A 17806-nucleotide genomic window follows, 5' to 3' on the forward strand; every position below is an offset into this window, starting at 1 on the left:
TGTATTATGTATACATACATGCATGTACACATATAGATACACATATGCATATATTCATATGTACATAGGTATGTGAAGAATTATTACTCTACCAGCATAGGGAAATCCCTCCACCAATGTAAGCTGCCTCTCATCCCATGACTTATAGATTCCAGAGAGTTGCATTAGATGCATAGAGGTTAAATGATTTTCCCAGAGCCACAAAGAATGATGAAATAGAGGAAAGAAAACTCATAATTTAAATGAAATAAAATATAGGAATATGTTTTACTATATGATAATATTAATTGAGGACTTGTTATATGTTAAAAATAAGGCTTTAAAAAAATTCTGTCCTGAATCCCATGTTTCTTTTTTCTAACAGGAGTCAAGTTTTCAATTGTTGTTATCCCTATTTTTATCTCCTTTCCTCTGGAAATCATGAATGGGATTGCGCTTTCTGTAATTATGTTCTCTTAGGCTTGTTAAACTGTGGCAGGGATATATTATGCTTTTAATATTATTCATTATTGTAGTCACCTAGGTCAATTTCTAAGATAACTTCTAAATTACTTTTTTATTAACCAGTATTACACCACAGATTTTAGTCAATAAGAGATATATAATGTAGCTATGAATAGCTTGCCTGATTAATTTAGTATTACCCAGGGCTATCATTCTTAGTTCAGTGTCTATTTTTGTATAGAGGCTGCTCCCCAACATGCAGATAATTTAAAGATTCTTTAAAAAAATAATCTTCAAATCATTTCTCTGTCACCTATTAAATGCCTCTCTTCCCAGCACAAACGTGTGATCCCTTTAATTTAGTTGAGGTAAATATTTCATCCCATTTGACTTCCAATTGTCGACACATTTCTATGCTTAATAAATAAAGACTCCCCTAGTTCATAGGAACACCAATATCTTAATGCTGCATGAGGGATCATGCATGGATTTCACCACTAGACATGAACTGTAACCAGTTAAGAAGCTTAGAAGATATAAAAACTGATCCAAACCCAAGTTAAACCGCAAGTCTTCAATACCTTGATCATAATTTTTTTCAACTGCTATATTTTACTTTAATATACATATTGCTATATTCCCTTATACATGCTTTTCTCAATTGGTTGTAGGAGGGTTCTAATGAAACTAATACTAAAGTTTTGAACATTTTGGGACCCAGTTAATATCACTGTTTCATTGCCATATACCTCACCTTTCACTTTATCTTGGTGACCTTGTACCACTGATTGTTAGGAAGGGTGAGGGATGTTGGATGCATCATGTAATTATAGAATTGGAAAGGATGTTAGAAGACAACCAGTTCAGTCCCATCACTCTATAAATGAGAGCACTGAGACCCAAGTAATTGAAATAGTTTGCTAAAGATCATACAAATCCATTACCATGACTCCTTATCTGAGGGGAGAAAAACTTAGTGCCCCACGAGTCAATATCTTTTTGTTTTTATATATGAAGAACATCACCTAACTTCCTTAAGCATATCAAGGGGCTTGCCATGCATTAAGCATGCTTCTGTTCCAAGACATTTAGCTCCAGCTCTTTGGAGACAGAAGTGACAAGGTTAGAGTTAAGCCAAACCAATACATATGGGCATTGGGTTCTCTGAGAAATCCGATTCTTAGATCATGTATTTGGATGAGAATTTCATGAGGCATCTGTGTTTTGAAGAACTAATCTGATTGGAATATTTGCTCTAATTAGTCATGATGTTGTTGGCCAACTACATGAGTGGCAAGGACCCATATCTCAGTGAATTAAAGAATGTAAATAATAACTCCTAAACATTTTTGTAGAATGGCTGCATCATGTATGAGATCATTGTTATTAAGACACATTCCTGGACTGATATTACTATATCTGACAAGTCTATAATACTCTTTCTTTTATTGAAGCTTAACTTATTATTCTACACATGTATCCATGTCATACAAGTAATGTTGGTGTACTTCCACATGGCATAGAGGTGACACTGGTTTCATAAAACTTATAATTGCAGGTACCATTTTTAATTGTACAATTATATAATTTTAATATAGTAATTCACTCATATATATTTATGTATACAAATATGTACAGTTACATATGTATACATATAATATGTGTGTATCAATCTGTATAGATAGAAAAATATAGATATCACCTATTTTTATCCCACCCAGCCACAAAAGTTTTGAGCATTAGTTAGGTAATGGATTATATATGTTCACTGAGAAACAGCCTAGCTAAATTTGTAAGTGCTCATCACCAAAAGGTTGACCATCAGATGATGAATTCTTTGAATATGACAATCCACAAAATGTGTAAATATTATATAAAAATATAGCACTCATGTATAAGAGTTTTAACTTAAATATACACACAATGTATGTGTATATAAACCCTGATGTTGGTAAAGAATGAAGGCTAAAGGAAAAGGGGATGGCATAGAATGAGATGGATAGATAGTGTCATGAAAACAATGAACATGAACTTCGAGAAGTAGAGGAGGCTAGAAGGACCTGTTGTGCTATGGTCCCATTGGGGTCAGAAAGGGTGGGGCACAAATGAATGACTGAACAAGTACATATACATCCATATATGCAGATATGCAGATATCCATCTCTCTCTATCAACATCTCCATTTTTTGTATGCCCACTGCTTAACACAGTGCCTGCAGTGACCCTTAAATGTTTAATAACTGCCCTAACAAGCATTAATTCACTTATAAATAGCAACAGTGTTGTTGCCTTAGAATTTTGAGGAGTTTTTTTGGAGGAATGATTCGAATAGCAGATCAACCTCTTAATAAAGTTTCTCAAGAAACTTCGAACCCCTCCCTTTTTATCTTAATAAATTTTATGATAACAAGAAGAAATATTCAGACTCATTCCACTCTCATTTCAGCTATCTCAAAGGACCTAGTTCTTCTAACTGATATTTAGTTGACATCTCTCAAAGTACTTGAGATTTCATTGGAAAACCATAAAAATGTTACCAGGTCATTAACTGTAAAAAGAAGCATACAGATTTATGTGAATGCACCATTTTGTGTTATTGCCCTAATAACTATTAACTAAAACAACTTGGAATGAATGAAGTAATGATGTGATGTATCAAAAAGGAGAAAAAGAAGGCAGGGATGATCCATATTCAAATCATAGATCTTTTCTACTTCTAAATCTTAAGAGGTCATTTAGTCCAAGTTAATTTTACAGAGCCCAGAGAGGTTATGAAACCTTACTCGATGCCAGAATCTCAAAGTTGGAAAGGTCTTCAGATGTCATCTAGAACAACTTGTCCCAGGACAACAATCCCTTTAGAAACATCTTGAGCAAATGGTCATCCAGTTTTTAATATAAAATCTCCTATGAATAGCAACTTCCTTCCTTCCATGCCAACTAGATAGCAAGTTTGAATGCTCTAATTGTTAGATTTTTTTCCCTTTATATCAGCCCAAATCTGTCCCATGGTGGTTTCTGCCTATTGCTTCTAATTGTGCAGGACAAGTCCAATTAATATTCTGCTTGACAAGTCTCCAAATATCTTCTCAGAATTAAAGATTCTCAACTCCTGCAGCCAGTCAGCAGATGGCATGGTCTCTAGTCCCTTCACAAGTCAATCAACCCTCAAGTTTAGGCACAGTGCTAAGTACTAGCAATACAAGGAACATAGAGTTAAATGGGAAAGACAACATAGAAATAGATATGTATTTTTTTTAATGCACACACATAATAGATGGAAAGTAATCTGAAAGGCAGAGATATTGGCAGCTATTAGAGGTGAGGGCGAGACAGCAGGAGAAACTTCCTTCAGAATGGTTGCTTTGAACTGAGTTTTGAAGGAAGTCAAATGAGCCAAGGAAAGTCAAAGATGATGGTGAAAGGATAGAGCATCCCGGGTTTGGGTGCTAGTGAAGAAGCATAAAAATAAGGGATGGAGCCTTGTGTTCAAGGAACTGCCAGTAGGTGAGGGTAGCTATATCTTCAAAAGAAGCCATTTTGATCTACTCCTTCTGATTATCCTAGAGCTTTTCTGCCTTTCATACTATACTACAGATATGATCTGTCCAGAGAAGTTCAGTGGTACTATTACTTCTCTTGCTTTGGATCCTGTACTTCTCTTAACACATTCCAAGATCGCATTAGCTTTTCTTGGTTGCTGGGTCACACTACTGGCTCATTTTGAACTGGTAGTACACTAAAACCCTCAGATTCCCCACCACTAACCCCCCACAGGAGCTATTGTTTTTCTGTCCTATTCTTTTGCAGTTCCTTTTTTCAATCCAATCATGGAATTTTACATTTATTCCCATTAAAATCAAATTCAGAAGATTTTGCCCACTGGTCCTGGTGAGACATTTTTGGATCCCCATTTTGCCATCTAACATGTTTGCTCTCTGTCCTAGCTTTGTATCAGTGACAGATTTTTATAAATATGCCCTCTATTCCTTCATCCAAGTTATCAGTAAAATGCCAAGCTACGTACAGCCAAGTACTTGGAGTAATTCACTCTAGACCTCAGCTAAAGTCCTACCTTTTGCAAAAAGTCTTTCTCAGTCCCCCTTAATCTTAGTGCCTTCCCCCTGAGACCACCCTCGATTTGACATGTATATAACGTTTTTGTAAATAGTTGCTTGCATATTGTCTCTCCCATTAGACCATGAGCTTCTTGAGAGCAGAAGCTGTTTTTTATCTTTCTTTGTATCCCCAGGGCTTTGTACAGTACCTGGTACATGGTAGGCATTCAATAAATGCTTGTTGACTCACCGACCTCACATTGACATTGACCACCTTTGGATTGAGTTATTTAACCAGTTCCTAATTCATCCAACTATATTTTCATCTGGCACATGTCTCTCCCACTTATTTTCAAGGAGATTGTCAGAGACTTTGTCAAACTGCTGTGCTACAATCAAGTTATAAGATGCCAAAAACAATCCCTTGGAATATCAATCAAGTTATCCTGTCAGAAAGGAAATAAAATTAAACAAGCATCGCCTGTACTTAATAAAGCTATTCTGACTTTTAGTGATCAATCCTCACTTAGCTTTCTTATAAACAGTTCCCTCAATAATATATTTCAAATTTTTGTGAGGAATCAAAGTCAAGTTGACTGTTCTATAACTGGAAGACTCTAACTTCCTCTGATTCTATTTTAATCTTTTTTTTTCCTCTTTGGAGAATTTCTTTCAAGAAACATTTATTTCTTCTTATAATTGAAGAGTTTTTGACAGTTAAGAACTGACTGTCTTTTCAAGTAGAGGGGCAAGTTGACCTTTGTGCCTACACTGCTCTTACTTCTGGTGGAAACTTGACCCAGGTCACATATGGCAAATTTCAGAGGCAAGATTCCTGAAGCTACAAATCTATTCTCTTTCTTCTGCATCGTGTTCTTTCTTGGTAACTCACCATGCTGGTTCAACCCCAAAGCATTATCTTATTCTCATCCTGGAAACCTTTACCCCAGAGCTAAAATAATGAAGTAAAAGGGAACTTTTTTTTTCTTCTCACTGCTTTCAAAATTAATTATCTACAGGCTTCAGCAAGCTCTTAAAGTTAGCATATTAACCTTTAAAGCTTTTCATATTCATGTGAGACTGTACTAGTAATACTATTGAATTGTAAGTCAACTTGGAAAAAAAGCAGATCAAGTAATACAAAGGCCTTTAAGAATCAGAGAGAGGGAATCTGGAGGGGAAGAGGATTTTTTAAATATTTAATGAATATTTTTTTTTCAATCCTCATTTGCTTTTCTTGGACAGATGTTTGACCCCAGAGCATCTTTTTAAAATCTTTCCACTCTGAAGATTTTGATTCATATATAATAAACAGATTGAATGTATTTCTAAAAACAAGTATAAAATAGAAGAAGCTTTATCTTAGGTAAAGCATTTTTTTTTCAGGAAAAGAATATATTGTAATACAGTGAATCTCAAATAATTCCCTCCCCCCTCCGCCATCTTTGTAATATCAGTTACTTTGTCAACAAAACATTTTTGCCCAATTTTAGCTTCCATTTAACACTTGGATTCCAATGGCAGTTCTGCCATAAATTTCCTATATCATCACTCATTTTGGGCCTAGGTTTCCTTTTCCTTGAAATGAGTGCATTGACCATGCATAGTCATCTGTCATTCAGGCTATGCGGAGACTGAGGTTGGTGGATCTCTTTAGCTCTGGAATTCAGAGCTACAGTGGGCTAATCTGATTGATCAAGTGTCTGCCCCAAGTCTGGCATCAATAGGGTGAGCCCCTGGAGTCGTGAGCCAGCCACCAGGTTTTCTAAGGAGAGATGAACTAGCCCAGGTCAGAAAATGAGTAGGTCAAAGCTCCCACGTCCATCTGTAGTGGAATTACACCTGTAATTAGTCCCTGAACATCCAGGCTGGGCGAGATAGGGAAACCGTAAGTAAAATAAAGTAATATTTTATGTTAATAACATAAAAAGGGGTGAATTGAAAGACTCCTTCAAGCTCTGACTCTCTATAATTCTTAGATTTTGCTCCTAGTATCTTACGTTTGTTTTGTGATAAATAACAAGAAACCCCTAATGAGAAGGATTGTTATTCCTTCTTCACTAGAGCAACTTCAGCTGCATTTGCCGAAGTGACATTACTTTCCTGAGAAAACAGACTACATTCTCTATAATGTGACTATCAGTGAGTGTCTTTGTGTTTGTGTGTAGATATGTATATGTGTGTATATATGTGTATATGTGTATATATGTATATGTATGTATATATGCATGTGCATGCACACACACACACACACACCAGCTTTGGAGAACATGAGAGCTATTATAATTTCAGGCTACACTAAGAGAGCCGTGGCATCCAGGAATATGGAAGTGGGAAGCTCTCTATACCCAATCCAAGTTAGACAACATTTGGTGTATTATGTATTCATTATAGCAAAGATATTGATTAGGTGAAAAGCATCCAGAAGAAGGCAACCAGGATGGTGGAGGCCTTCTAGTTAATGACATATGGGAACTGGGGGAAGAAATTATACTTAGACAAGTCACTTAATCTTTCTTATCAATTAAATGAGAAATCAATATTAGCTGGTCTCCAAGGTTCCTTCCAGTTCTCATTCTGTGGTCCTATGTTTAGTTTGGATAAGACGAGATTTCTGGGGAACATGACTAATGTCATCCATTATATAATGGTGCACTATGTGGAAGAGCTATCAGATTTCTTCTGCTTGTCCCAAGATGCAGAATTAGAAATAATGGGACATTTCAAAAAGGCAGGTTTAGGCTTGATATAAGAAAAGACTTCCTAACAATTGCAGCTATGTAGCAGTGGGATGGGCTACCTCAGGAGGTAGTGGCTTTCCCTTTACTAAAGGTCTTCAGACAGATGCTAGATCCTCACTTTGGGACTATGTTGTACAGGGAATTTGTCTTCTAATTGGAATCAGCTGTCCAATTCAGAGATACTGTGTAAACCAAATGAGTCTCCATGCTTCTCATTGCCAACGCAAAGGCTATACTTTGAAAATTCCTTCTTGAATGACAGGGGTGTAGAATTTTTTTTTTTTCTTTTCTAGTTGATGAAGATTGTGAATGAAATGTGCCCAAACATCACAAGGATTTACAATATTGGCAAAAGCCACCAAGGTCTGAAGTTGTATGCTGTGGAAATCTCTGACAACCCAGGAGAGCACGAAGTTGGTTAGAATTATATGGCTTTATGAAATATATGTAGCTTTCATACATACCACATTAGATGAAAGAACAAATCTGTGACTTTGAACAGTTGTAGAACACTTGTAAAAATAATTGTAGACCATGAATAGGTCTATAAAATGTGTTTATTCTTGTCATGAATCTTTTTTTTACAGAGGTGATTGATCCAATGTTGATTTGGTAAACAGATATACATTCACAGGGTCTTAGGGTATTTCTATACATATTATCAGGATAATTTTAGGGTGGCATTTATATCAGAATTTTTTCTAATTTCTAAAGATGAACTATATTTAATTCCATTTTCTTCTATTATTAGGGTGAAGTATAATGGCAAGAATGAAAATGATGATACAAAATCATAGCACATTTGTAATACGCTTTGGAGTTTATAAAGACTCTGTGAGATGAATAAAAACATGAATATCATGCTCACTTTCCCTATGGAGAAACTGAGACACAGAGAGTTGAGACACTGATTTGAATAATGTCATGTAGGAACATAGACCTAAAAGATCCTGGATGACTTTGGTCATCTGGTCCAGTTCCCTCATTTTACAGATTTAGGAGACCTGGATTTGAGACCTGGGTTGGAGACCTGGATATGACCTTCACCACAGCTAATAATGTAGGGGGAAAAATATCTATACTTTAAAGCAATATATGAATGCCAGCTATAATATCAGGAGTAATAAAAGATTATTGCAATAATAAAATGGCATCATGTATGGAAAGTACTTCACGTGCTGTAGAATTATCAGCTATTATTATCCTCATTATTATTACTGTTTTTTTATCCCACAATTTCATTAAGTATGTTTGATAGGGAATGATGCACAAGTTTATATTTTTTAGTATTTATTTTATAATATTTTTATTCTATGAGCGATATGACTTTCAGTATACGCAGCCCATATTGACATTTGTATTTTCATTTCCTTTGAGTAAAGGTGAACCAGAATTCCGCTATATAGCAGGGGCACATGGGAACGAGGTGCTTGGACGAGAACTCGTGCTGTTGTTGATGCAGTTTCTGTGCCAAGAGTACAGGGCTGGAAACACACGGATCATCCGACTCATTGAAGACACCCGGATTCATCTTCTTCCTTCTGCCAATCCAGACGGTTATGAGAAGGCTTATGAAGTGGTAATGTCATTTCCGTCCTGTCGTGGTTCAGCTTCATCTTTTCCGAAAGAATTAGTGTATGGTTAAATGATATGCCACATTATTCAAAACCCTCCCTTTTAAATGCAGCCCCCTCCTCTCATATAAATGCCTCATTGGAAAACCATAAGAGCTTATGAGAGGGACAGCGAGCAGTGAAAAATTCCAGTGTCCCAGGGAAAAAGATATATGGGACAGTCAACTCAGGAAAGTGAATATGTATCCATCAAAATGCCAGCTTTGATTTGTAGACTTTCCTTTTAATGCGTATTAATGGAAACAGCTTTTCTATTGGAGATTTTCTGTGATAATGAATGTTCTATATTTGTTAAGGCTAGGCAGAGAATGTCTATTAATATGACAATTTGCATTTTGGCAAAGCATCACTAGTGTACATTGTATTAATCTGCCTTAAATATCACTCCTAGATTAATCTCTAAAATAGGCTTTACTCAGACCATTGCCTTGTGAAAAACAAAACAAAACAAAAATTCTCTGTGGCTTCCTGATGTTCATAAAATTAAATCCGGGTTTCTTGTCTTGGCATCTGTGGCCTTTGATAATCTGACTACAATCTACCTTTTCTAACTTTATGTCCTGCTATTCCGCTAACTCCCTCTCTTGAGCCTGTCTTCTTTAGAAGTCTGTTCATTTGAGAAATATAAACAAACAATTAACAACAGTAACAACAAACCTTTTGCTTTTCTGCCTTTGTTCCTATCATTACCCCACCCCCACCCTCAGGTGAAGTGTCCTCCCAGATTTTTGTCTTTCTAAATCCTCTTTTTATGTCAGAGGCATCTCCTTACTGCTTTGTGAGAAAGCAGAGTCATCCCTAACCTTGCAAAATTGTCACAGTTTTTTGGGTTAGGGTACCTTTTCCTTTGGTAACTATAAGCAAGGTAAGTCAGGTACCATATCCCCATTGAAATGAGTATGTCCTGGTGTTTTCCTTAGCTCCCTTCTCTTAGGTATTTCACTGATTATTTTTCAATCAGAGAGGATAGCCTTTCTTCTCAAGGATTTCCACTAAAATTCTCCTCCAAAACCTCATCTCATGAGGAGATCAAGGCATCTCACTATACCAACAGCATGAAGACTTTGACAGGTCTTACTAAGTATGGCTCCAGTGATGGACTACATTAATGGTGTCAAACTCAAATAGAAACAGGGCCACTAAACCACATATAAGGGTTCCTGTGGGCTGCTTATTAACTTTGAAAAGAACATACTAACATTATCTGGGTTCTAGTGTATATTTTTTTATTTTGTTAAGTGTTCCCTAACTACATATTTACATAGTTCAGGCGGCACTTGAGAGTAATGCAGAACACCATATGTTTGACACCTCTGGACTATGTAATCAGCCTAACAAATGAGTCATATAAAGTGCTTTGCTTTAAGTGCTATAGAAATGCTAGTTATTATTACTATTGTTATTAAAATGGGCTTATCATTAGAGATTGACTTAACTATGATATTTTGGCTGTGGTAACTCTAGAAGCCTATGTATAGGCAGCTGAGTAGTGTAATGGAGAGATCTCTGTACTTGAAGTCAGTGAGAGAAATTGTTATTTTACTATTATATCAATAACCAATTATTAAAATGGGATCTAGTCTTTTCTCCTCAATTTCCTCATTAAGGCCTAGCTCTTGTTAAAAAGTCAGTCTCTGAAAGACAACCAGCAATTTGCTAGGATTGTGACCATATGGAATCATTTGATTATGATTACCTGCTGTAGATCCATAAAGGATTGTTTCATTTATTTTCTCCCAGTATTCCGCAGTAGAGGACACCATCATGGGGAAATGTAGAGGTGCAGCAGAAATCATGATAAGTATGATCTTACCACAATGGAAACCTTGTCCTACAAAATATGAGTTCATATTCTGAAATTGTCTCCCAGGGCTCTGAATTGGGAGGATGGTCTCTGGGACGTTGGACCCATGATGGTATTGATATCAACAACAATTTTCCAGATTTAAATACTATGCTTTGGGAAGCTGAGGACCGTCGGAATTTCCCAAGAAAGGTCCCCAATCATCACATTCCAATACCTGAATGGTTTCTATCTGAAAATGCAACGGTGAGTCAAAAGAACTTATAAGCTGCACAATGACAGACAACCCAAATCAACATGGATTTGTAGGTAGAGAGAGCACAAGTGAAATGAAAAATCATTTAAAATACTAAAGAATAAACCTTTTTCCAGGTTGTTTTCCAAGGATAAATGTGACTCTGCATGAAAGATACATTTACAAACAACTTCTTGGCATAGTGTTACATGAGAAGAGAGTTTAATTATATTTGTTGTATTTAATTTTAATTCAATTATATTAATTATATAATTATATTATATTGTATACCATAACTAGAAATCTCAATCCTCAGGTTTGAAAGTTATTTTTTTCAACTACTATTGTTGCCATCATTATTGTCACTGATACAGCTAGAATCAAAGATTTTGGGGTCCATTTCCTTAATAGCTGGAAATGACTTGCCTTCACTTTAATTAGTCCCACAGGTTTATGGCCTGTAGTCCATTGTAAGAAAACAAATATAGAATTAGATCATTAATGTTTTCATAGGACTTATTTAGCACAGAATAATTAATAAAACATATTATTCTCACCAAATATGTGAAATTCCATTCATATGCTGTTTCCATTGTCTGAATTCTTATTGCTTTCCCACTGCTGCCTATCTGAATCTTCCCCATCCTAAAAACTCAGGTCAAGTCCTTTCTGGAACTCCTTACCACCATGACTTGCCCTAATCATTCTCTTCTTTGAACTCTCATAGTCTTGATTTGAACTATTCATTTGGAAATGGCGATTTTTACCTAGTACTGTGACTTTTTTTGTAGCTGTATATGTCCACTCTCTTCAATCTCTACTACACAAATTATAAGCTTCTGAAGAGGGAGGACCAAATTTTAGGTTTCTTTGCATAGCAAAACATAGTACTTAGCACAGTTACTGATTAAATGGTTGAACTGTATAATGGGACAACATTATTAATATCTTATTCCTTAGCAAGTTCTTTGAGTTTTTGACATGAAAATTTATTTCTAATACACTCACATTTCTCTGATAAAGCTAATTGTCTTAATGGTATTTCTATCAGTCACCATAGTAAAGGAGAAACATTTTTTTTTCTATTTAGCTATTACTTTGACAATTCTTTACTTCTTGGTAAGCTGTTATATTGTTAACAGTGAAAGGAATTCTAGCTGAATGACATTAATGTAATTTACAGAGCTAATTCCCCAGTACTGGGAACCTACATAAGAGGGGACAAAAAAAATACCTGCATTACATGGGTGGGTGGGTTTTTTGCTTTAAATTTTGAGGGAATGGTGATGAAATATATAGTTGGTCTCTTGATTTGGACATGTCTATATAGTAATGAATGGTACAATGTCATCTTAAGGGTTTATTTTTTTAATCAGTATTTCTACATCTTGATTTGGATTTTAAAAGAGAGACAGTTTAAATATATCACCTCACAATTGTGTGGCAGTTCATAACAAGAAATACAAATCCTCAAATTGGAATGTGTCACTTTTTATTACCACACTTATTACTGTCTTAATGACTTGGTGTAAAAAGTTCATAACTCTCTAGATAGATCTTAAAACATGAGGCATTTCCATATCACAACAATGGAAAGCAAGAGAATAAATTTGAAGCCAATGAAGGATAATTACAGGATTTGGGGGAGAGCTTACAAGAGTCATTAAAGGGTAAAAAATGAAATGAATTAATGACATGCTGGGCTTTTCTTCCTTCGATTACTAGAGTTCAGTAATCTCTAAGTATTTATCAGAGTCTACTGGCTTCCCATACACCAAAAAAAGTGAATTCATCTTAGTTTTATGAGCTCTCTTCTCTCCAAGATGCTTTAAATATGTCCTTTTAAACTCAAACAGAAAAAGACCAACATACTTAAGGATTCCTTTGGGTGGCATCTGACTTAGAAAACCTTATGTTAACATTATCTTTGTCCTATTGTACTTTTATTTATTTTGTTAAATATTTCCCAATTGCATTTTAATTTGGTTTACACTATTGTCAGGAACCCTGTATTTGACTGAAAACTGAGTAAGAGTCTGTTTACCCGATGTCTTTGGTAGTGAGTGACTGAGACATCATTTTGGTTCCTTTGGTGGGTAAGGTCTAATCTACCCTTTTAAAACACCACAAGGACGGTATATGCTATCTAACCAAGTGAAGAATGGGAAGAATCTAGAGTTGTTGAGAAGATAAGATAAAACATTGTGATAACAAAGGGAAGTAGGGTAGATTTAGAGATAGAAGGAATCTTAATTTCTTCATCTGATATGGGATTCATACCCAGTTTCCTGACTAGCAAAACCTAGGTATATTCCCCTAGCATAAATGGGTTAAGCATAATCAGGGACAGACAGACAATTAAATAAAAGGTAAAATAGAGTGATTAGATGGGAGTTTTCAGCTCAATTTGACATACTTGTCAAATGATGTTGCGAAGTGTTGCAGACAGAAAGACAAAAAAAAAAAGCAGCAGCAATCTTGCCCCTCAAGACGATTGCATGTTACTAGAGGGGAATACAACACACACATACACATACACATACACAGGTACACATATATGTGTGAATGTCTGTGTGTGTGTGTACACATGGATGTATGTGTAAACATGTGAATATATATGTATACACACATACATGTGCACATATACCTTCTGTGCATGTGTGTGTGCAGTGAGAGAACAACATAGCTTGTGGAGGGAGAGAGTACTAAGTGCTGGTGGGGTCAGGAAAGGCTTACCTTACAAGGTGGCCCCAAAGTGAAGGAAGCTAAATATTCTGAGAGTTAGATATGAAGGATGAATGAAGGCATGGAGGATAGCTTTTAACAAAACACAGAAATGAGAGATGGGATGCCAAGTTCAGGAAACAGCAAATAGGCCCATTTGGCTGAAACATAGAGTTCATAAAAAGGGGTACTGTACAGGAGTCTGGAAAGGTAGACTGGACCCAGACTGAGATGGGCTTCAATACCAAGTGGAGTTTCCATTTTTTCTAGAGTTAATAACGAGCCAATGAAGATTCTTGAGGAGAGGAGATAACATGGTTGGGCCTGCACATTTGGAAGAGTGATTTAACAGCTCCGCGGGATATAAGTTGAAAAGGGAAAATGCTGTAAGCAGGGATACCAGTTAGGAAGCTATAGCAGTCATCTGGGTAAAAGGTGACAAAGAAATGAACTAAGGTGGTGGTCAAGTATATGAAGAAAAGGATACAAACACATGTTTGGGAGGTGGAAAGACAGGATTTAGAAACTTATTAGATATGGAAGGCAAATGGAAAGAAGAGTCAGGAATGAGTCCAAGGTTACAAACCTGGGTGACTAAAAAAATCCTGGCGTCTTCAACAGAAATGGGGGAGCTTGGAGAAATGGGTGGAATTTGGGGAAAGGATAATTATTTACGTTTCATAAATACTGAGTTTACGATGTTGATGGAACATCCAAGTAAAGATGGCCAGTAGGCATGTGGTGATATAAGACAAATATTCAGGATAGAGGTCAAGGCTAGATCTCTGCATTTGGGAGCCCTCTGCGTAAAGCTAATAATTGAATCCACGGAGACCAATGAAATTACCATTAAAGGGAAATGAACAGGAGGACCAGGACAGAGCTTTAGGGGATATCTATACTGAAGGACTAGGAGATGAATGATGAGCCAACAGAGGAGACTTAGAGAGAGCCATCTCTAGGTAAGAGAAGAACCAGGAAAAAGCAGTGTCAAGAAAGCAGAGGGGGTATCCCATGAAGAATAATGTGTCACAATACCAGATCAGCAGTGGGAGGCCAAATAAAATGAGACCTGAGAAAAATGCCATAAGAGTTAGCATTAGTAAGTAACCTTGAAGAAAACATTTTCAGTGAACTGCTACAATCAAAAGCTAGATCTGCAAGGTGTTGGGACATAAGAGAATGGAGGCGTGAATAGCATTTTCTAGGAATTTGACTTTGAACATAAGGAGAGATTTAAAATTCAAGGAGATGGTTGAGTTTAAAAAAATTTAAAGACTGGGGGACAGATATAAGGGAAGGAAATAATAGATAAGGAGAAAATGGGATAGGGAAGAGAGAGAGAGATAGAGACACAGAGAGACAGAGATGCAATAAGAGGGAAAGAGGAAGGAGAGGGAAAGAGAAGGAGGGAGGGTGAATGAAGGAGGCATTGTGACACATTATTCTTCATGGGATACCCCCTCTGCTTTCTTGACACTGCTTTTTCCTGGTTCTTCTCTTACCTAGAGATGGCTCTCTCTAAGTCTCCTCTGTTGACTCATCATTCATCTCCTAGTCCTTCAGTGTAGATATCCCCTAAAGCTCTGTCCTGGTCCTCCTGACAAGAAGGTAAGTCTCTTCTGGAGGAAAGGGACATGGAATCAAGGGCACAAGTAGAAGCGTTGGCCTTGTTCTGGAAAAGTGCTACCTCTTCTTCAAAGGCTATAGCCAAGGAGGAAAGAATATGGAGCAGTGTGGAATAGAGAGAGAGGAAACTCTCAGTGGACGGTTTTGGTTTTCTCGGTAAATTAAGATTTTAAGGAGCAGAAGAAAACACGGGGAAGTGAGGAAGGGAAGAGGAAGGGATCAAGCATTTATTAAGAACCTATGTATCAGGAAAAATGCCAAGACAACCTTGGGAGGTAGGTGCTATTAATATCCCCATTTTGTAGTTGAGGAAACTGGGGCAATTTCCAGAGGTAAAGTGACTTGCTTATGGTCACATAGCTTGTAAGGCTAGATTTGAACTCAGGTATTCCTGACTCTAGAGACTCTATCTGACTCTATCTACTGTACCACATAGCTATATAACATGAGTGGTTGAAGAAACAAGAGACAGTCTGGAACAAAACAATTGCGGGCTGTGTGTTAAAGAGGAAGGAATGGGAGGACTATATGAACTCATGAATCCTTCTTTAAATGGTCCTTAAATGATCTTTGTGTTTGATAGTATGGTCTTTATGTTCTCTTCTCTTGAATTGGATAAATTAAACCAATCAAAAGAGAAAGGGAATAAATGTTTACTGCATCCAAATTTTGTGTCAATCACTGAACCAAGGACAGTATGTCATAATAGAGAGGGCTCTGGATTTGGACTCAGAAAGGTTCAAATCTCACTTCATACATGTACTAGTCAGGTAACCTGGACAAGTTACTTCATTTCTTTCTCCCTCCTTTTGCTCATCTCTAGGATGAAGGGACTTTACTCAGTGACCTCTCAGATCCCAACCAGTTCTAAATCTGTGATCCTGTGGTTCACATTAAACTGGCTTCATAGTACAGATAGCTGTGATGGCATCAACTGTCTTTTTTTTTTATATTTAGGTGGCTGTTGAGACAAGGGCAATAATAGCTTGGATGGAAAAAATCCCATTTGTGCTGGGAGGTAATTTACAAGGAGGAGAACTGGTGGTGGCGTACCCATATGACATGGTCCGATCATTATGGAAGACCCAGGAGCAGACACCTACCCCTGATGATCACGTATTTCGATGGCTCGCCTATTCCTATGCATCAACCCACCGGCTCATGACAGATGCCCGGAGAAGGGTGTGCCACACTGAAGATTTTCAGAAGGAGGATGGAACTGTGAATGGAGCTTCTTGGCATACTGTTGCTGGAAGTAAGGGCCTGGTAGAAGCATCCCCAAATTGTAGTATGATGAGTTGAGCTGGGCCTGATGATTTGCACTCACCAAAGTAGCTAGGTCCTCTCTTACTATTTTCCTACTTATCTTGGGTATCAAATTGCTTTTAGTCATTTTTGTTCAGTCCCTTCTTCTTCAAAGATTGTTTTCCTTAATAGGAAAGACAGAAATGAAGTAAGATTTAAGTGACTTCCCTCTGTTATCCATAGTTATTCTACCATCTATCCCAGGAAGTGGCCATATGTATATGTGTGTGTGTGTGTGTGTGTGTGTGTGTGTGTATACATGTATATATATATATATATATGTATATATATACACACACACATACATACACATATATACATATGTGTGCATACACACACACACATATACATGATCTCAAGTCTTAGGAGCATAGATTTAGGAATTCCTCTTTTTCCTGATACAGCTTTTTAAAAACACTGTTTTATTTAACTCACTTTGTGTATCAGAGTCTTTAACATTGTTCCTGTGCCATGTTTTTGCGGCTCTTTTCTCTTAACTTCCCTTGTTTCCATCTTTTCTACATAGGGTTAAGGAGTAGGATTGGCCTTGTGATATCATTAAAGCAGGGGATTCCCTCTACCAATGCACCTTCTCTGTAAACAAGAATCTTAAGGAGCTTAATTGACTTGTCTAGTGTCACCTGGGTTTCCACCACACCATGCTGCTTCCTTCTTGTGAAAAATCTAAGTCGGTTCAGATTTAGAAAGTCAGAATTGGTTCCCTCAACTGAGTTATACCATAGTTCCCTGAAACATTATAACTGGATGCATTTAAAAACCAAATGATAAGACCAAATGAACCTACGAGATGGGGGTTAGATTTATGTCCTAACATTTACATTATAAAGGGCTTCCACATTCATGTAGTATTTTTAGAATATCTAAATTCTTTATAGTTCTCAAACTTTGAATTAGCCCTGTCAGTCAGCCAAGAGGCAAGCATTTGTTACACCAAGCACTGGGCTAGACACTGGCCATGCAAAGACAAAAATGAAGTAATAGCTCTTGCCCTCAAAGCACTTCCATTCCTATTCAGGCTGAATAGCTACCCTTTTCTCTCCTAAATCTCTTCCTAATGTTTTCTCATTTCTAAAATCAAAAAATCATACAATTGCCTGAGACAAATAGTTTGCTGGCATTTGCCACCATAGATTCCATCAGCAACCCTGAGCAAAGAAGGTCAAATCAAGACATGTTCTATGGCTCTAAGGGCCTTTGCATGGGCCAGCTCT

The 17806-nt window shown here is 36.8% G+C and overlaps 1 protein-coding gene across 1 annotated transcript in view; it reads left to right on the forward strand.

Moving 5' to 3' along the window:
* Positions 1-17806, forward strand: part of CPXM2 (carboxypeptidase X, M14 family member 2) — a 219216-nt gene that overhangs the window by 165069 nt on the left and 36341 nt on the right. Inside the window, exons 8-11 of the mRNA XM_020964119.2 lie at positions 7537-7660; positions 8626-8822; positions 10748-10927; positions 16227-16524. Of these exons, the coding sequence (XP_020819778.1) occupies positions 7537-7660; positions 8626-8822; positions 10748-10927; positions 16227-16524 (799 nt within the window). The remainder of the gene's footprint in view (positions 1-7536; positions 7661-8625; positions 8823-10747; positions 10928-16226; positions 16525-17806) is intronic.

Source organism: Phascolarctos cinereus, unplaced genomic scaffold, assembly GCF_003287225.1.
Source record: "Phascolarctos cinereus isolate Bilbo 61053 unplaced genomic scaffold, phaCin_HiC Scaffold_3;HRSCAF=262, whole genome shotgun sequence".
Taxonomy (NCBI): Eukaryota; Metazoa; Chordata; class Mammalia; order Diprotodontia; family Phascolarctidae; genus Phascolarctos; species Phascolarctos cinereus.